We start from the raw sequence: 21,290 nt of genomic DNA, 5'->3' as shown, positions 1-21,290 counted from the left end.
TGCTTTGGGCATAATTGGGAAATTGGGTCCAAACTGGGCCTGCAATTGGACCGGGTTGGGTTACAGTTTCGAGTTTCTGCTAAAATTTACCTGGCATTAGTGTAATCACTAACACGAATTCATCACTGAACCAGCAACGTTTTCTGGAAGTTGAGATGCACTGGTTTGATGAAAAAGTCTGAAGTTGTGGTCTGTCACTCAGTGCACTACCACAATCTATGTTGTGGTCCCCACCTTCCCACCCCTGCTCCCCTACCACTCCCCTCCCTGCCACCCCCACCCGGAGAAAGTAATGATTGAAATCAGTGAGGACTTCAACTTTCCCACTCGTTCTTAGAAATCCCTTTTAAAAAAAAGTTACACCTTGTTCAATCCAGTGTAACAGGGTTTGAACGTGATGTGATTAATTAAATTTGTCCTACACTGGACTGGCTGTGAACATATAATTTTATTCATGGAGCATTATTAAATGATTGATTAGTAGATTTTTGAAGCTAAATTTTTAATTTTTTAAAAAAGTTTTTTTTCAAAATATTCATCTTCTATCTTCACCCTGTATGCCCAATCTTTAATTTGCTCAATGTAACAATTTTTAAAAGTTACTTTATTTTGCTGCCTTTTGTTTCCTGTTTTGTTGTCTGAAAATCCTTTAATATTATCATCTGCTTGGGCAACCTGATAACATCACTCCAGCTCCACTGTGGAATCTCCAGCGAAGAACTTTGTGTTCCATTGCAGTTATCACTGTACAGTGATAGAGATGAAATTCTAACCAGAGAGATCGCTAGCTCGGCTTTCTTTGAGGTCAGTGGTGAGTGTCCTTGCTTCACTGCTGACTGCAAACTCTGGGCCAATAACTTTTAAAGCATGTCTGCTAGTGCCTGTGCCACAAGAAATATGAGCACAATTTGAAGACCCTCCTCAAACAACTGCAAACAGATGCAATCTGCAGAAACTCACTGTCTCATTACTTCAACCTAAGGGTGTAGCCAACTTTGTGGGTGGGGCCAGCTTCAAGCATCATGATCGTGGAATACTCAATTTTTTGATGTAACTTTTGTTTAAAATTCCCTAATTTTCCTTTTAATTTTGTACTGGCTGCTTTCACCTGATTCCACTGAAAAAGCTGGAACTTGCTGTCTACCAGAGTGATGGAAGCAGTGATGATAAATCATTTCAAAAGGAAACTGGATGGGCATTTGAGGAAAATAAGCTTGCAGGGCTACGGGGATAAAGCAGAGGAACGGGACTGTTCACATTGCTCTACAGAGAGCCAGGATGGACTTCGTGGGCTGAATGGGCTCCTTCGATGTCATTGTGACTCTATCACATTGTATATATGTATGTTTGGAGCTGTGTGGATATAAATATATCTATCCATATCATGGAATCACAGAACTTTTACAGCACAGGAGGCCAATCAGCCCATCAGGTCTGCACCTGCTCTCCAAATGAGCATTTCGCCTAGTGCCATTTTCCTGCCTTTTCTCTGTAACCCTGCAGATTGTTTCTTTTCAAATAATTATCTAATTCCCTTTTGAATACTTAAGTGAACCTGCATCCACCACATTCTCAGGCAGTGCATTCCAGACCCTAACCACTCACTTTGTGAAAAAGTTCTTTCTCATATCGCTTTTGCTTCTTTTGCCAATTACTTTAAATCTGTGCCCTCTCGTTCTCAATCATTTCATGAGTGGAAACAGTTTATCCCTATCTATTCTGTCCAAACCCGTCATGATTTTAAATACCTCTATCAAATCTCCTCCCAGTCTTCTTTGCTCCAAGCAAAACAGTCTCAACTTCTCCAATCTACCTTCACAAATGAAGTTCCTCCTCTCGGAACCATTCTCGAAAACCTCTTCTGCAAACTCTCCAGTGCCTCCACATCCTTCCTAGAATGCGGCACCCAGAACTGTATGCAATACTCTACCTGAGGTCAAACTATTGTCGTATACAAGTTCAACATAACCTCCTTGCACTTGTACTTTATGACCCTATTAATAAAGCCTAGGATACTATATGCTTTATTAGCTGCTCTCTCAACCTGATATATGTATAAAGCCAACTCCCCTTCATTCATGGCCCCTTCTATCGCAAATTTGTTTACTCGCGCAGATGTGTTTGTACACCCGATCACAGTTCGCGGCCCCAATACTTCGCTCATCCACAATTTAAAATGTTAAACTTCTCACTTAAACACATATTGGTCCCAAAAGGATAAAAAAAACCCTGAATTCAGAGGCCATAAAAAACACTGCTTGTTGTTTTTCCCCATGTAGAAAATGGGCACTGTGCAGTCTCTGCACATGTGGCGTCTCTAACTGCATGTGATTGGCTGGGTAAGGACAGCAGATTTCCTTCCCTAAAGGACATTAGTAAACCAGATGGGTTTTTATGACAAATGATCATAGTTTCATGGTCACCATTACTGGAACTAGCTTCCAGATTTAAATTAAAATTCCACCAGTTGCCATGATGGGATTAGAAACTACATCCCTAGGTCTCTGGATTACTAGTCCAGTGACAATACCACTGTGACACCATCTCCCCAGATGATGGTACTTTTGATACCGCTCCCTGGAGTCAGATTCTGTTCTTGTTTTAACACATTCATTGTAGTTGAATATTTTTGCATCTTGTGAAATCATTTTTTGCAGGGCTTGTGGGGAGGGGTTTTGTGGGTAAGAAGAATAGTTTTTTTTTCACTTAACACCATCCAGGACAAAGCAGCCTGCTTGATTGGCACTCCTTCCACCAATGATACACAGCGGCAACAAGATGTACCATCTACAAGATGCAGCAACCCACCAAGGCTCTTCCTACAGTACTTTCCAAGCCCACAACCTCTACTACCTAGAAGGCAGCAGATGATTGGGAACACTAGAACCTGCAAGTTCCTCACCAAGCCACACAGCATCCTGACTTGAAACTATATCGCCATTCCTTCACTGTCACTGGGTCAAAATCCTGGAACTCCCTTCCTAACAGCACTGTGGGGGTACCTACAGCACAGGGACTGCAACGGTTTCAAGATGGCAGCTCATCACCATCTTCTCAAGGACAATTAGAGATGGGTAACAAATGCTGGCTTAGCCAGTGACACCCACATTGTGTGAACAAATAAATTTTAAAAAGTAGACTTTACAGATCTAAACTTTTCATTTAGACAACCAGACTGGACACTCACTGATAGCCAAATGGCAAATATCAGATTGACACAGTGGCTCCACTTGCTACCCAATTTGAAGGCCCCTGCCCCCCCAGGATTAAGGTAAAGGAGTGAGCCTGATTAGATAGCCCTTTCAAAGAACTGGTACAAAGACTTTATTGTGGCCTCCTTCTGTGCTTCTGTGATCATCCTCCTAATACTGGAGAACTGTACGTTGTGAATAATGCATGATTAATGGAAGCTTAACTGCAGAGGAAATTCAGACATTCAGTTTCCATTCGACCCACTGAATGAGGCAAATTTGGATCATTGGGTATAAAGCAATTACAAATGTCATACATTTATGGAGAAGCTGGTCAGATCCACGTCCAATTTACTACTGCCAGTTCAACATGGTCCCCTGCCTTCCAAACTTGCACTACTTTTTTCTGTTTTTCCTCCATCCACCTGTACAAAAGAGAAACAAAAACTGTTGTGGCAATGAAAAATACACAAACCCACAAGTATTGGCATAAGCACAAATTTTCACACTTTGTCCTGTCTTTTTGAACCATATGAATATTTACATCAGTCTTTTGATCACCCTGCCTAATTTTATTTTTGGATCATCGTTGTCTGAGAGGTCTTGGGGTGTTTTTCCACAACAAAGGTGTTATATAAGTGTCAGTTGTTGCTGTAGTCGATGTAAAACTGGGTCCCATGAAAGCCATTCCCTCAGAAAAGCAGGAAGGCAGATGAAATGATGCCGATGCATTTGTTGCCACCACCTGCATCCTCTCCCTCATTCAACATGTCACAGCATAAAGGGTTCGGAGCATAAAACATGCACAGCATTTTGCATGTCTGTTTGCTAAACAATTCATATATTTGGCTTGCAAGTCAACAGAAAACCTTACTACTGTGGAAGGAAAGGTACATTATCAACAGAGGGAATTAAGAACCAGATGAGAGAGCTCCCAGCTGATGACATACTTAGTATATTAGTGATTATCTGAGCTGTACGTTACTGAAAGGCAGCAAGCAGATACAATCGCCAGTCTGTATTGTGTTGGTTGACCTCCGATAGGGTGGCAGTAGGGTTTTTATTATAGGCCTTCAGTGTCCTGAACTAGGGGCAGGGAATTCTGACAGAGTTGGAGTTGTATGTTTTGTATTACTCAACTCCAACACATACCAGAAGGTATGTAGTACACTGTAGTCAGAAGCCCAGACCAGAAATCTAGTGTTCGGAAACACCAGTTCAGAAACTTTTTGAGCAGTTCCAAGCAACTCACAACATAATTTTAGTACATTACTTTGGCAGCAGAAACATAGAAGATACAATATTTGGACAAATAAAATAATTTTTACTGCTGCTTTCTCACCGTTTATGCTTCAGGTAAATATTTGTGTCTACAATGTTTTCCGATTCACATAATTGTGGTTAGGTATTCTGAAGTCATTCTATAATCTTGATTATTTGTGAAAAGAGAGACATGTTTTGAAGATTTTCATCTTGCACTCACAAGGACAAACACAAGAATGCCAAATTTCAAACAATCACAACAAATTACGCCACAGGATAAAAGGTGCTGATTGGTTGGCAAGTTGACTCGAATTGGCCGAGGCATTGCCATGGAGAAAGTAACATCCTATAATCCATAAAATTCCAAAATCCATAGGTACCAAGCATTTCAGAGTGTACAATGAATTCACGTTTCCGAGTTTTATTGATTTCATACACCTGACTTGTTCCATTTCTTGCTCTTATATGGTGATTCTCAAATTAACTTTTCAACTTGGAAAAAAAGTCTAACAGCTGCCTGTGCTTTTTTTCAGGGAGGTGGATTGGTTTTCCCTGGTATCCATTATCTTTCTCCTCCTCTGTGCTCCCTTAATTGTATTCTACTTTGTCATGTGCTGTGACCAGTACCAATGTGCTCTGTCTCGTCCGCCCCTTGATTTATACTCTGGAAAGATGAGTGTCAGTGACATCTGGAGTCGAGCCCCATCCTTCAGCTGGACAGCTGCTAAAATCTACACCATCTGGGTCTGTTTTCAAGTAAGTTTCTGTTCGTAGGCTTGTCTCAAAATGGTGGTACAGACATAATTCCACAGATTGATGCCAAAAAGATATTCCAATTCCCCTTTTTAGGGCTAGGTTTTCTGCCCAATGCTGATTCAGCGGGCAAAGAAACACAATTTCTTTTTGATGCCCTGACCAAGTTGAGCTATTCTGTTCAGTGGAGAATGAATCGCCTGTGGGTGGGTAAGACAGTTCATTATATGTGTTTAGTTAGACTTAAAGAATGTTTAGTTACAAGGCAACCTCAGTAAGACTATTACTTTGAAGGAATGAAGGGAAGTAAAGCACAGCTTGTACAAAAACATGTCCAATAGGTGTCCGTAAACATCCTGTAGTTAAGATTGCTACCAGGATATCATGTAATTATTCAAAGGTGTTCAAAAAACCTTTACTTTAAAAACAAAGAAAATCTATAAAATAAGGCCACAGTAACATGGTGGTTCTATTACTGAACTAGTAATCCAGTGATATGAGCTCAAATCCCACCATGGCATCCATGAATTTACATTTAATTAATTAAATATATCTAGAATTAAAAGCTAGTCTCAGTAATGGTGACCATGAAATGACCAGATTGTCATAAAACCCCAAGTGCCATCGTTACCAGCCTGGTCTATATGTAACTACCGGCCCAAAGCAATCTGGTTGACACTTAGCTGCCCCTTGAAATTACCTGGCAATCCACTCAGTTGTACTAAACTACTATGGCAAGGCACAATAAGCACAACAGAGACTGCAGCGGTTCAAGAAGGCAGCTCACCACCAAGTTCTGATGGGCAATTAGGGATAGGTAATAAATGCTGGCCTTACCAGTGACACCCACATCCCATGCATGAACTAGAAAAAAACATTGGTTTCCCATCCCGCCATCAAATAAGTCAGCAGGAAACTTGCCCCTGTTCTGGACAACTGCCCTGCAGCCATTTAATGCACAGAGGAGTCACCTGGGGGGGATGTCTGGCCTCTGAGATCTGCCGGCCGGTGGGGGCTAGGTGGGGGGAGGAGAAACCTGGGCTGTGATGAGGGGAGGGGGCGAGACCTTGGAGGAGGGGCCCATGAAGAGGGCACCACGCCTACCCGCTTTCCCGCCCGAGGCTTCCTCTGGCTGAAAAATTGTGGCCAGGGCAGGAAGTGGCCATTAATTGGCCACTTAAGGTCCTCAGTAAGGGTGAAGGCAGGTGGGCTGCTCTAAATCTTTCTCACTGCACCACCCCCTCTTGTAAAATCATGACGAGGTCAGGGATGGTTGGGTAGGCAGTTGTAAATTAATCCGCAGAATTTTACAGGCACCCCTCCCTGACCACCTGTAAACCCACCTGCACCCTCAGGGGACCATAAAATCTTCTCGTTGTATCTATTGAGGAAGAACCAGAAAATACTGTAAACACTCAGCGGGTTGGGCAGCATCTGTAGGGAGAAAACTCTTTCAACAATTCACAGATTGGATGGAAGAGAGTCCCAAATAAAACTTAGGGAGTGAAAGGGCTGTGCCAGGCCCTGAAGGTGAGCCAAACATGTCCAAACCAACCAACAATAAATCCTTTGAACAGGGTCTAACCTGGCTTTAAGGTGCAAGCATAAGGCTCATAAATTGCCCAATGTTAGGAGATGGGACCCATTAACCAACAAGCCGATTGACTTAGTTAAATGGACAATGGCTTATAATCTGATGTGTCAATAAAAATGTTAAGAAAACTATTCTCCAATAATAAAAGCACATATTGGTGGGTCATGAGATTGAATGAAGCCCTCTGAGGAATTCATGGGGCAGATCCTGACTTGGTCCTGACTCACTATTGCCCATTTTGCAATATTATACATAGTCAAGGTCTATCTCACAACTGAATCTGATACATTTCAACAACATGCAGACCCCATGTAGACCAGAACAGGTTAGCCTTCATCATGTCTTCTGCAGCAATCAACCTATCCAAAGAATCTAAAAGGATGCATGTGGGCCTATCTTTGAGTAACTTTTAGCATCCCACAGAACAAGTTGTGCAGATCCAAGCTACTCACACTTAACCTTCTGTAACAACATGTCCCAGGGTCTGTGTCCATGCAATGAGCTTATCCAATGAGTAGGTGGATTCATAGTGATAAGAAAGATTCCAGGGAAGTGGATTGGCTTGCCCTTGTGCCAGTTTTCTTTCCTCTGATGTACCCCATGAATTGTATTTTAATTTGTGTTGTCATGGAAGCTGGAATTTTCCCAGCTGGGGTTGCACCCAGCGGAGAGGGTGGATCCTTGGACCCTACTTTCACAATGAGGTGAGTGGGTTCCTAGATCACCCAGGCCAGCCAGGCATGCCTGGTGAAGGAGTGTGTTGGGCGGGGCGAGGGTGGGTGCGCTGGTTGGTGAGGACAAGGAGGATGAGATTGGAGGTTGATGTGGAGGTGGCCATTGTTCCCGGGGTGAAAGGGAGCAGCTTTCCACGGGCTACAGTGTTCCTGACTGGGAGGGCTCTCCACCCCAAATCACTCTATTCCAATATAATTTTGAGACTGATTTAAAAACATTACTAAGAGAGGCTCTTTCTATTGCGGGAGAGGCGTTGCAATGAATAAGCATCTTGATTGTCCTTTTTTAAGGAGGTTTATACATCGGGCAAAATCTCCTTTTCTCAGCGGGTGTCTTGCCTGCTACCTAAAAAGTGGCGCTGACTCTGAGGAGGAAGGCGTGCCATATCTTCTGCCCATTAGGCAGTTAAGTGGACAGTGGTGGGCCTTCCTCTAGACTGAGGACCCGGAAAGACAACTTACTGCCCGTCAAGAGCTTCCAGCCAATCAGAGGCCAGCAGCTCTTGCACTCAGCAGTACCACAAAGGAGGCTGTGGCTGTGGTCGGAACAACACCCCCCACCTCCACCAGAGTCCCAGGACCAAGGGGCAACCCAGGAAAAAGTGAAGTGCTGTTGGATGGGGTGAGGGTCTTGCGGGATAGGGGTCGTGGGGAGAGGGGGGGCATGAGGGTCAGCAACAAGGGCAAGTGGGTGGCTGTCAGCAGCCACCACCCTACTCCATGTCCATGCCCTCAATCATGCACGGATTAGTAATCAAGGGACCGTCCCCCAACAACTCCAGCTGACATGCAGCCCGCAATTTTACTCGGCATGCAAGCTGCATATCAGCCAGCCCAGCTGGCATTGGCAAGATTGCAACGAGGCAGGAAGAGGCCCAGAGCTGGTCATTAATTGGCCACTTAAGGGACTCAAGTGGAGGCAGGTTGGGAAGGTCGATCATGAGCCTTCCCACCCAGAACCTAATTCCAATGGAGCCAGGAAGGCATTGGGTACCAGACCCAACGCCAACCCACCAAATTTTCAGGCCCTCCCAGTTCTTGCGGCAGCAAGAGATACCAGCCATCTATTTGTTACGATAAGTTCTGTGTGTGGGGTTAAGAACACAAGGCAATAGAGCAGCACTTTGTGGTCTCTACTGAGTGGAGGCAAGCTTTGTGCATGTGACAAAGAGGAAGAGCAAGAGCGTGGAAGATAGTTTGATGTGTTTTTAAAATAATCCTCACTTGCAAGCTGTTTCAAAATTAGCAAACTTAGTCCAGACTGCAGACACTACCTTGTATTTGTATTATACTTGGAGCTTTGATCCCTGCAAACCCTCACGCACTCTTTTTGTCTGTGCTCCAGCTGATGTTTAAACTAGATTGCTGAGCAACAGCTTCTTTCACAGTGATTTGCAATGTGGTGTATTGCTTGAGCTGGTCGACCACAGAAACTCCTTCCTCACAAGCACTTGCCGTCATATTTTAAAATGATAGAAATAACAAAATAAATCTTGCTTTTTTATTTAGTCTTCTCCTTCAAGCTTGTAACTATGGATCTTGTTTCACTTTTACATTGGTGTGACAGAATTGATAAGAGGGTTGCAAATTTGCTTTGACCATTTGAAAGTCTCCGTTGAGAGTCCTGCATACTTTTGTAGAGCTCGAATGACCACAACCATGTCAAAAACTACTTGCTAATTTGTAGTCACAGGGTACACTGAGTCACCCAGAATCAGAATACTGCTGTCACTCTTTAAATTTTTAAAAAGGCAAAAGCGCAGAGGAATGCTATGGTTAAAAAAAAACTCAAAATGTGTAAATGTATCAAAAAACTAATTTGTCAAAAATCCCTCCATGAGCTGCATTCAGAAGATCCAGCAGTTAAATCTACATAGTCGTAGTCTGTAACTGCTGCACTTCTGTGTGTAAGTATAACATTTGCCTTTTTAAAAAAATACATCTTTTATTTAAACAATTTTTCAACTACAATCCAATGCATAAACAGACTCTCACACAGGTTTTGATGCGGCACATTTAAGCACATAAAACAGTCATAATTGTTTTCTTTGTGGTCTTATGCTGGGCCTCACATGGAACCCTGCAAGGCTGATCCTCGTTCTTACCAGCAAAATCTTCCATCTCATATAGTCTGGGAGCTACTTATCACCATCAGCATGGGATGGACCAGGACAAGTTTTAAATTTGTTATCTCTGATGAGTCATACGGACTCAAAACGTACACTGTACTCCTCTCTGCAGATGCTGTCAGACCCACTGAGTTTTTCCAGCTATTTCAGTTTTTGTTTCAGATTTCCAGCATCCGCAGTATTTTGCTTTTATTTTAAATTTGCTGTTTAATAAACCAGAATTTTGGTAAGGAAGCCCAGGTTATGGGGACATATGTTAACTGCATGTTAGAAAGGCACCCTTTATCGAATGAGAGATGGTTTTTAGGTTGCTGGATCAGACAGAACTGCAGTGGGATTGACTCTGATTCAATGATCAGTCTAATAGTGTGCTTACCACAACCACTGAGCAGAAAACGACCAATATATTGGGCTGCATAGAGCCCATTTTATTGGGCACTAAGCAGCCTTCTAACCATCCAATCAGTTAGACATGAAGCATACACGCACTACAAGATGGAAGTGCAGTGTAAACCATTTTGGTAAAGGCCAAAAAAATTGGTGTGCAGTTGCCACGCCTGCAATAGGCAAGGGATCCTTTTCAGGTGTACAAATGAGGGCCCATATGACTTACCTGAGCCCGCAGGTCAATATTGCTTTGTCCTGAGGAAGCCAGTGCAGGGTAAACTCAGGAAAATCAGGTTTCTATACGAGCTTAAAAGGAATCCGCCTACCTGTTAGGACATGCCCAACAAGGTAAGATTTTAAAGTATAATGACCTGAATGCACAGCACTCCTCCCAAGAACACATGTGCAATGCTGCTGGCCACTGATACCCTTAGAATAGTAGTTACAATTCTCGTTGTTTCTGAATAGGTTCTGTTAATATCTCTCCTTCCCATCCACCAGCAGTGCCCACTGCTGAGAAGACTGTCAGGCAGTGCAGTTAAATCGTCCTAAATTATCCATTCCAACTGGTTTGTTGCCAATTACTAAGACTTTTTTTTTCTGTGCATGAATTTTTAGGTGTTTTTGTACATGTTTGTGCCTGATGTTTGTCACAAGTTCCTGCCTGGCTATGTTGGTGGAGTGCAAGATGGGGCATGCACGCCTGCAGGTGAGATTCATCTCTCATTTTGTTTTGTCTTACAATAAAAGACATCCAAGTCAGATTATTTTGCAAGATTGTTGATAGCAACAAGGATAAGAGGACATGGCCATTGTAGTGGAAATGTGGGAATCTTGTTCAGGAATAATGCTTTAGGATTTCTTTTTATTCAAAGCCTTTGGCCTGAGTGCATTAAATGTGTGATTCCACTTGACTTAATGCTACAAAGTTTGGTTTTGTTAACGTCACAGAATGGATTACAGCACAGAAGGAGGCCACTCGGCCCATTGTGTGTGTGTGTGCTGGCTCTCCAAAAGAGCAATTTATCTAGTGCCACTCCCCTGTCTTCTCCCTGTGGCCCTACAAATTCTTCCTTTCTGAATGCCTCGATTGAACCCGCCTCCACCACATTCTCGGGCAGTGCATTCCAGATACTAACCACATGATACGTGAGCAAGTTTTCCTCATGTCGCCATTGCTTCTTTTGCCAATTATATTAAATCTATGCCCTCTGGTTCTCGACCTTCCTACCAATAGGAAGAGTTTTTTTGTGCCTGCTCTGTCTGGACCCCTCATGATTTTGAATACCTCTATCAAATCTCTTCTCAACCTTCTCTTCTCCAAGGAAAACTATGATCTGTTAATCATTTGGACATGAAAGTGACTGCTTGTGTTCTATAGTAGATATTTGCCTTTTCATAATATATCAAATTCGCAAAGTGCATCCATATGTACTCTGACTCCATTTTGATTGCATGGCAGTTGATGAGGAGTATATCAATACATCCAGGTTTCTATGGAATTTTCTTTCTCAGAAAGCAGTGAAGGCTTAGTCATTGAATGCATTCAAGGCTGAGTTAGATAGGTTCTTGATTGACAAGGGACTCGAGTGTTATGGGGGGCAGATTGGGAAGTGGAGTTGAGGCCACAATCGGATTAGCCATGATTTTATCAAATGGTGGAGCAGGCTCAAGAGGCTGAATGGCCTACTCCTGCTCCTAATTTGTATGTTCATATGTGGTACCACAGTAAGGACCATGAAAGGAAGCATGCTTCATCTTGTTTTTGGGGGAATAATTAACCCTGCAGAAGATTGATGGGGAAACATTCAGCATAGTTATGGTCATGTCGGCTGAGATCATTGTCCTTCTTGGTCAATGGGTGGATCGCTGTGATCTTGGGGGTAATTCTGTGTTGAGCGAGCCTTCAAGAAGTGGCACAAGACTTGGCCTTCCCGGCACAAGCTGCAAATATATATTTGTTTTTCTACCCAAGTCAGGATTATTTCAAGAATCATTTCATAATTAAATAAATCCAATTGGACTGATTTGAATTAGGTTTGCCTATGGTCACTCCTTTTGCACCCCATTGAGTGGTACAGCTCAGCATGCACCAGTGCGTTATTTTGGTGAGGCCCAAATGGACCCTTGAGATCACACATCGACATGCAACAGCTCTTTATTTTTGGTGTAAAACCCTTAATCTCATGCAGAATTAGCCACAGCTCAGCTGCTATCATTCTTGCTTCTGGAGTCAAAAGGTTGTAGGTTTAAGTCCCACTCCAAAGACTTGAGCACATAAATCTAGGCTGACACTCCGGTGCAATACTGAGGGAGTGCTTTATTGTACAAGGTACCATCTTTGTGTCCATAAGCCAAGACCCTGCCTGCTCTCTCAGAGAGAGACATAAAGTTCTCATGGCACTATTTCAAAGAATGGGAATTGTATCCCCCCCACCCCGTCAGTGCCCAGGCCAATATTTAGGCCTCAACTAATGTCACAGGAAGATATTATCCAGTCATTTTTGCATTGTTGTTTGAGAGTGTGTGCTGTGTACAAATTGGTTGCTGCATATCCTATATTACAGCAGTAACTATACTTCAAAAATTATATTGGCTGTAACATCCTGAGGTCACAAGAGCCACTATAAATACAGGTATGCCTGTCTCCTTTCTTTCTTTTGAGCAGCAGATATGCACAGAAATTACTGCTAATAATGTTTTTGAACTGGCAACTTAGAACTCTGCAAGAATGGTCCAGGGTACTCCTGACGTTTTTGTCTGTTCTTAAAAAAGAAACTTGGCTTTTGAAAGTGTGTACCAGTGACAAGTGATAGTCTTTTGCTTTTCATTCAACAAGTTATCATCCAATTTGAATTTCTAGCTGCCCTCATAAAACTTGTGTGTGGGGACTGAAGCCAAGCCACACTACAAATAGTTTTTTTAAAATTCCTTCATGGGATGTTAGCATCAGTGGCTAGGCTAGTACTTATTGCTCTTTTGCAGAGGGCATTTTTAAGAGTCAACCATCTTGCTGTGGGTCTGAAGTCATATGTAGGCCAGACCAGAGAAGGATGGCAGATTTCTTTCCCTAAAGGGGCATTAGTGAACCAGGTGGGTTTTTACAATTGGCAAAGGCTTCATGGTTGTAATCATCAGATTTTTAATTCCAGATTTTTATTGTGTTCAAATTTCACCAAATGCCATGGTGGGATCTGAACCAGATCCCCATCAGTCCATTACCCTGGGCCTCTGGAATACTAGTTCAGTGAGAATACCACTATGTCACCGCCTCCCCTTAAGTTGTATGGCAACAGGTCTTATTGGTTAATGGCAAAGTGACCCGGCTGCCTGGTCCCTCGCTCTGAAAGTCCCTTCCCTAAGTCACTCTGCCTCTTTCTCCACCTTTTAAGATACTCAAAATCTACTTCTTTGTCCAAGCTTTTGGTCATCTGAACTAGTATATCCTTTTAAGACTCAGTATCAGATTTTGCTTGTTAATGCTCCTGTGAATCTCCGTGGACCTGTTGCTACATTAAACATATGAAATAAATGCAGGTTGTTGTTCGCTATTATTTGTTAGAGAAAAGGTAAGAAGGCTACTGCAATATTTTCAGAATTGTTTTCAAAAGATCAAGAGCTCTAAAATAATGTATTTACTCTACAGGTCTGATCAATAAATATGAGGTCAATGGACTACAGGCGTGGATTATTACCCATGTGCTCTGGTTTACCAATGCCAACTATCTTCATTGGTTCTCTCCCACGATCATGTTTGATCATTGGATTCCTCTATTGTGGTGTGCCAACATCCTGGGCTACGCTGTGGCAACGCTTGCAATGATAAAGGCATACTTCTTTCCCAGTAATGCAAAAGACTGGTAAGAATTTAATCTGTGAAAATGTTTTGAAGAATTGTTCAAAGACAATCTTGTTCTCAGGCTGTAATCATCATTGATTGTCCCTCCAATGCTCCATTTAAAAGCTGAACATGCAGGTTTATTGAAGAAGTTTACAAAATAATAATGGGATGCTGTTATCACCCAAATTTAGCCCCTCTGACTTTCCAAACCACTTCCTCATCACCAGACTCCCATTCCTCTCCAATGTTGCTATATCCGTGCCCACATCTTCTCTAACTGAGAACTTTGGTATGATTTTCAACCCTCCCACAGCTGAAGCAACCCTAACAAAAGCCAAAAAATATTCTCTGTGACAGTGGTCCATTATCCCTCTTCAAGTTCTCCTCCCCTCTGCAGCTTTTGACGAGTCTTCCTCCTTCAGTGCAATTCCACCCTTGTCCAGCTCAATGGGGATGCCTTAGCTTGGTTCCATTCTTAATCCATTTGATCGTATGCAGATCATGTCTGCCAAAAGCATCTCCTTGCAACCAACATTTCCACTTAGCTGCGTGACCATGCAGCAATCTTGAATGTACTGTACAGGTGCAATAAACTGGCTGCAGACAATGAAGAAAAATTAGAGGGAACATTGTTTGCACCCCTGATTTATCTATGGGCCCTCACCTCTTCCTTGTTTGTGTGTTTCCCCTTGGTGACATAATCTGTGGCTATTGAACCAGCTTCCACTAGCATGCTGATGACAGTTAACTCTGCACCTCCAACATCTCTTGTGATCCCTCCATTGCCTCTGTATTGTTGGGACTGCTTATCCAACATTTAAATTTGAATGAGCTACAGCTCCCTCCAGCTTAAATAAAAACAGGAATAGTTGGAAAGACTCCGTCTTTGTAGCAGTATCTGGGGAGATAGGACGGTAGGCTTAACACTTCAGGTCAATGATCTTTCATCAGAAGCTAGGGACACAGGAAGTAGGAGCAGAAGTAGGCCATTTGGCCCCTCAAGGCTACTCTGCCATTAAACCACGCCATGACTAATCTTGTACCTCCACATTTTCCTGCACCATCCTCATATCCCTTGATAGGATCTTCAGTATTTTTGTTTTTACTTTGTTCCTCCAGCTAAGCACTGTCTTCAGCCCTGACCACTAACTTCCTCCCCTCACCTGCAGTTGCCAACTCTGGTTGGATGTATACCTGGAGGTTTCAATATTTGATTTCCAACTGCCATGCCCACTTAAAGAGCCTTTATTATTTTTATAACTAATAAATGCAAATTAAAAATGCACTTATTTGTAACGGCTCTGTGATTTTTTTTCCTTTGGGTTTGCCTTGATTAATTCATCTTTAATTCCTGGAGACTCCAGGGCAATCCTGGAGTGTTGGCAACCATACCCTCACCACTGATTTCATCCCTGAGAACTGTCCTAATGTGAACCTGACTTTCAACACGGTATTCTATCCAATCCTGAGCTGAGCTTCAGGCCCCATACTCTGGACATCTTCACAGCATTGACTTTCCCAGTTCAGCCTGTCTGCTGCTGAAACCTTCATCTGTGCCTTTATCACCCCCAGACTTGACTATTTCATTGATCTCCTGGCTGGCTGCCCATCCTTCACCCTCCTGTATCCTATCCCGCCCATATTGCTGCTCGCCCATCACCTCTTTCCTCACTGGCTCTAATTAATCCCCCAGTGATTCAAATTGAAACTCCTCCTCTGTATGTTGAAATCAGTCCATTGCCTCAGCCCTTCCTATGTGTGTAACATTCTAGAGCATGGCAGCTTCCCCCTGCTCTCATAGTCCCTTTGTACTCTTTGCTGCTTTGGTTCTGCTCTCTTGTACATACTGTTCTGTCCATTTGCCCCACCTTTGGTAGCCGTGCCTGCGGTCACCTAGTCTGCACACGCTCCAATTTCCTAAATCCTTATGTTTTCTCACCTCCCGTTGTTCCATTAAGACCCTCCTTAAAGCCCACTTCTTTAACCAAACCTTTAACTCCCCCGCCCCTTCCCCCTAACACCTCTTTGTCTACACATCTACATTTTTCTTCGTCCTTCTGAGAAGCACTTTGGGCATTTTTCTATGTTAAAGGTACTATTTAAATGTATGTTGTTGCTGTTTTTGTTGTTGTAAACAACAAAAGTGGCCTTGGTCTTAAACGGAACCCTGGTAGATGCATCCAGCTCTCTATAATTAATTTGCCAATGAACACCTAATAAAGAAGGGAAGGAAATAAGAGTACAAAAATATTATTAGTATTATATTGCCTCGTCTATTAAAGTGGGAAGTACAGTTTTAACATGTTTATTCCATTTCTTTAGCAAATTCACTGGGAATTTTTTCTACGACTACATGATGGGAATTGAATTTAACCCACGGATAGGGACGTGGTTTGACTTCAAGCTATTCTTTAATGGTCGGCCTGGTATTGTGGCATGGACTCTTATTAACCTTTCCTTTGCTGCCAAACAGCAAGAGCTCTACGGTCAAGTGACCAATTCTATGATCTTGGTGAATGTGCTGCAGGTAATTGCATGTTTTGTTTCCTCAGAATAGTTTTCAAACTTAGTGGGAAGGTCTGGGAAACTCTTCAATGGATGACAACATTGGCAGGCACCAATGTGTGGAAGTAATTGTCGTAAATGGTCTGGTATGAGTGAGGACATGAAAAGAACAAAAGGAGAGGTTATGTTTTTATTGTCATGTAGGAATCCTCTGACCAGACTCTGTATGAGGGACAAAATCCATGACAGCTTTTAAAAGGGAAGATAAACATTTGAAAAAGATATGGGGAAGAATTTTTCCCCATTAGGGGGGGAAGTGCAGGAGCGGGTGCGTGCAGGCTCACCTCCAATCGGCGCCCCCAATTGGGGGGGGGGGGGTGCCACCATTTTAAGTGGGTGGGCCAATTTAGGCCCACCCTGCGTGACATCCGCCAGGAAGCACTATGCGCTCCCTATGACGCGGGGGGGGGGGGGGGGGGGGGGGGGGGGGGATTCCCTGAGCAGAGAGAGCACTCTTTTGTGCATGCGCATGAAAGAGCACACTCATCTCCCTGAGGCTAAGTGCTGCCTCAGGGAGATTACTGCCAAACTCAAAAATGTGAAATATAGACAAATAAAATTTCCCTGACGTCCCCTCATGTGACATCGTCATATGAGTTGGAATATGTCCGTCCATCACTTTTAATTCAACTTTTATTAAATTTTTTAAAACTTACATGAAACCTCATTCCGCCCGCGGATGAAGTTTCATGCTTTTTCTGAAGCCCGCCAGGTCTTCCGGACTGCCCGCCAACCTTAAGGTTGGACGGGCAGGTCCTTTAACTACTTCAATTAGTTTTTAAATGGCCTCAAATAGACGTTCCGCACAACGTCATCCCACGTCATTTTACACATCGGCAAGCGGTCCCCAACCCCCGAACTCAATATCCTGCCCATGAGGAAGAGGCAGGGGAAATCTTATTTGCCATCTACATGTTGCCACTTAGCAACATCATTCAAAGACAAGTTAATTTCCACATTGGCAGCATGCCTTCAGCTGCCTAGGATCTAAGCTCTGGAATTACCTCCTTAAACCTCTCTGCCTCCCTACCTCACTTTCGTCCTTTAAGATGCTCCTTAGAACCTGCCTCTTTGGCCAAGCATATGGTCATCTGTCTTTATGTCCAAATCATGTATTATTTGGTAACCGCTGCTATGAAGCGCCTTGGGGCCTTATACTACATTATAAAGAGACTACATAAATGCAAGTCATAACTGTATGAAACATTTATAATTTCCCTTTTCAAATTTTTCTTATCTTTTCATGTGACCTCGATAAAGTGACTGATTATTTTTAGGCAATTTATGTGCTGGATTTCTTCTGGAATGAAGCTTGGTATCTGAAGACAATCGATATTTGCCATGACCATTTTGGCTGGTACCTGGGTTGGGGTGACTGTGTCTGGCTGCCATACCTTTACACTCTGCAGGTAAAACCATTTTAAATGGTTATATCAATAGTTACTTCACTTTCAAATTTGTTTGCATTCACTTTGTTGGGTGAGTGATGAAGGTACTTTCATTCCTTAAGCACAATAATAGGTCTGGATTTTACAGCTCCCGATGGCGGGTTTGCAGGTGGGGAGCCTGTAAATTACTGTGAGCTTCGTGCCCACTGCCAACTCACCCGTCCCTGCCCCCACTGCAGCTTTACCAGCCAGTTAAAATTATTGAAATGTACAAAGTCCTGAGGGGTCTTGATAGGGTAGATGCTGAAAGGATGTTTCCAATTTTGGGAGAGACTAGAATTAGGGGACACAGTTTAAAAATAAGGAGTCTCCCATTTAAGACAGAGATGAACAGAAATTTTTTTTCTCTCAGAGGGTCGTGAATCTTTAGAACTCTCCTCCCCGGTGAGCGGTGGAGGCAGGGTCAATGAATATTTTTAATGCAAAGGTAGATAGATTTTTGACTAACAAGGGAGTCAAAGGTTATCGGGGGGTAGGCGGATTGGGAAGTTAAGGCCACAATTAGACCAGCCATGATCTTATTGAATGGCAGAGCAGGCTTGAGGGGCCAAATGGCCTACTCCTGCTCCTAATTCATGTTTGTACGTTAATGCCCAATTAAAGGCCTCATCTCGCTGCTGATACAATTTAACCAGCAGCATGAGAGGCTTACACCAATTGTCCAGCCTGACAGCTCTCAGACAAGTAACAGGCAAAGGGGATGGTGTGACCTCCTCCATCCCCAGCCAATCTACCTCAGCACCCACCTGCACCCTGACAAGGCCCCTCACTTACCTCTTACTCCAACCAGCTCTGGTTCCTTGACCTTTTCACCAATGGGGTGGGGCTGGGGGGCGGGGAATCAGGCACCCCATTAAATCCAGCCCAAAGTGTGGAGCAGAAATGAAGCCAGCACGAGAAGGAATCTTCTGCTCCCATATACTGACAACACAAGTAGCATTGGCTATGGAAATGGAAAATCCAATGTTTAAGTGCCAGAAATGCACCAAAAGCTCACAAAGCTCACAAAGTTGGAGAATACAGACTATGTAGGGATTGGGAGCAGGAGCCAGAGGCTTAAGATATTGTTATACCTGAGCATCGGTACACCTTCAAAAATGTCAATGAAGGGTCGTCTTGTTCTTCATTTTCCAGTGGTTTATACCAAAGGCACAATGTCACAAAGGGGCACACTGTCAAGAGAAGTGACTTTCTGGTCTTTTTAAAGCTGTGGGTCTGCACAAGAATTTGGGAGATAGCAGTGTTCGCATGGAACCTAACCCCATATATAGAGGGTGACGGGAATTGACACATTTATATAGCATCTGATCACATCTTTTGAACATCTGCTTCATGGGCATTGAATTCTGGTACAGGATCAGCATTAAGATAAATCATCGGTTTATCTATTTTTGGAGGTTTTGGTGAGGTCATGTTGTCCACCCCTGAGGAGCTTCTTACTTTTTAAGTAGCATTATCTGATCTTTAGCATCCACCCACCTGAATCACTAGAACAGGTTGGTGGGACCTCGATTTAACACCTCCTCCAAAAAAGTGGCACCTCCAAAATTTTGACCACCCTTACTGCTGAATTAGAATGTTAAGTGAAGCTAATAGCCAGAATCTTCTGACTGAGACATGAGTGCTACCAACTAAATGCCTCGAATTTTCTGATAAGATGGGGTCACAGTTTAGCTGTTCAAATGAGGAAGGGTGCACACTTCACTTACATGGAATGGAAAGCTAGCTAGTGTCTCAAAAAAGATGGGGGAAAATATATATTTCACACTTGTTAATGCTCTAATAGTATAGAATATCTTTGCAAAGCAGTTATGATTAAAAAGATTGCAAAGTTGGAAGCTATTTTTCTTTTCAATGTCACAGGGTCTATACCTCGTCTACAATCCTGTACAACTATCAACTGCAAATGCAATCAGTGTCCTTTTCTTGGGGCTGGTTGGCTACTATATCTTCAGAATGACAAACCACCAGAAAGACCTCTTCAGACGCACAGATGGAAACTGCAAGATTTGGGGCAAGAAGCCCGAGTACATTGAATGTTCTTACTTGTCCAGTGATGGTAAAAGGCACCACAGTAAGCTGATGATCTGTGGGTTCTGGGGGCTTGCACGTCATTTTAACTACACTGGAGATCTTATGGGTTCGCTTTCCTACTGCCTGGCCTGTGGATTTGGACACCTCCTGCCTTATTTCTATATCATTTACATGTCAATCTTGCTGGTCCATCGTTGTATCAGAGATGAACATCGCTGCTCAAGCAAATATGGCAAAGACTGGAGCCGTTATACTGACGCAGTGGCTTACCGCCTGATACCTGGAGTATTTTAGGATAGCTTATATCGTCAATGTACAGCTTTCAGAGGCTTGATTTTCTTTAGTCAATGAAAGTTTGGCATCACAAATTCTGATATACAAGTACATGTTTTTACAGACTGTTCTATTACATTGCGGAGGAGGCCTTATGGGTTCTGAATATAACAGAAACCTGGTCACATTTACAAAAGTGAGACACCCATTTTTAACAAAACGCCTGGGATTTCTGTGTAACCTGGTCAAATTTAGCAGACGGCCTAACCCAAGAGTTTTCCAATGATGCATCATAAAGGTGCTGCTTTAATTTAAATATAATTTCTCCAAATCAATTGATCTAAGTGGTAAATATCAGCACATTCATGCTGAGATTAATAAATCACATGTAATGGCATTTATTAATCAGTGAGTGTCTGACTATAATGTTCTCACCTGTACCAAATATTCCTTCTTTCATTTTTAAAATGATTCCCAAATGGGACTATCGAGTTTCAATTCCTGCTAGATGTGTGTGCATAAAATTTCTTTCTGTGCAATTTTAGTGCAGTTGTTAAACCATGGGTTTTAAATGAGATAATGATTTTGCCCAAGTAGAAAGGGAAAACCTGCATTTATATCTCACCTTGCACAACCTCCAGATGTCCCCAAGTACTTTGCAACTGTTCAAGTGCTTTTGAAGAGTAGTCACTGTTTTAATTTAAGAAACACAGCAGCCAATTTGCAACGAGCTCCCACAAACAGCAATGTTAATAACCTGCTTTAATGATGTTGATTTGAGGAATAAATATTGGCCAGGACACTAAGGATAACTCCCTTGATTTACCAAATCAGCCAAGTTTTAGCTGAAATGTTATGGTCAGTTTCTATGGCGATTTTGCCAACAGCAACTTACACCAAAATTTTCTGATAATCTGTGCAAATAACTGACTCCTGAGGAAAGCACAGAACACACATCATCGTCCTTAAAGTCTCCCTTTATCTTACTAATGCCATTAAAAAGAAACATATTCATCAAGCCAAGACTTATGCAAGAAAATACAATTAAGAATATATAGAATAGGAGAAGGAGTAGGCA

At 42.7% G+C, this 21,290-nt stretch overlaps 1 protein-coding gene across 2 annotated transcripts in view; it reads left to right on the top strand.

Annotated features, from left to right (window-relative positions):
• dhcr7 (7-dehydrocholesterol reductase) overlaps positions 1 to 20,696 on the top strand; it is a 40,886-nt gene extending 20,190 nt beyond the window's left edge. For both annotated transcript variants that reach the window (XM_041197824.1, XM_041197825.1), the window contains exons 3-8: positions 4,988 to 5,210; positions 10,670 to 10,760; positions 13,698 to 13,911; positions 16,215 to 16,419; positions 17,735 to 17,866; positions 19,769 to 20,696. In XM_041197824.1, coding sequence (XP_041053758.1) covers positions 4,988 to 5,210; positions 10,670 to 10,760; positions 13,698 to 13,911; positions 16,215 to 16,419; positions 17,735 to 17,866; positions 19,769 to 20,233 — 1,330 coding nt within the window. In that variant the 3' untranslated portion in view covers positions 20,234 to 20,696. The remainder of the gene's footprint in view (positions 1 to 4,987; positions 5,211 to 10,669; positions 10,761 to 13,697; positions 13,912 to 16,214; positions 16,420 to 17,734; positions 17,867 to 19,768) is intronic.
• Positions 20,697 to 21,290: the final 594 nt, after the last annotated feature.

Source organism: Carcharodon carcharias, chromosome 10 (assembly GCF_017639515.1).
Source record: "Carcharodon carcharias isolate sCarCar2 chromosome 10, sCarCar2.pri, whole genome shotgun sequence".
NCBI classification, from domain to species: Eukaryota; Metazoa; Chordata; class Chondrichthyes; order Lamniformes; family Lamnidae; genus Carcharodon; species Carcharodon carcharias.
The sequence above is the reverse complement of the archived record's forward strand: the minus strand, read 5'-3'. Positions and strand labels throughout refer to the sequence as shown.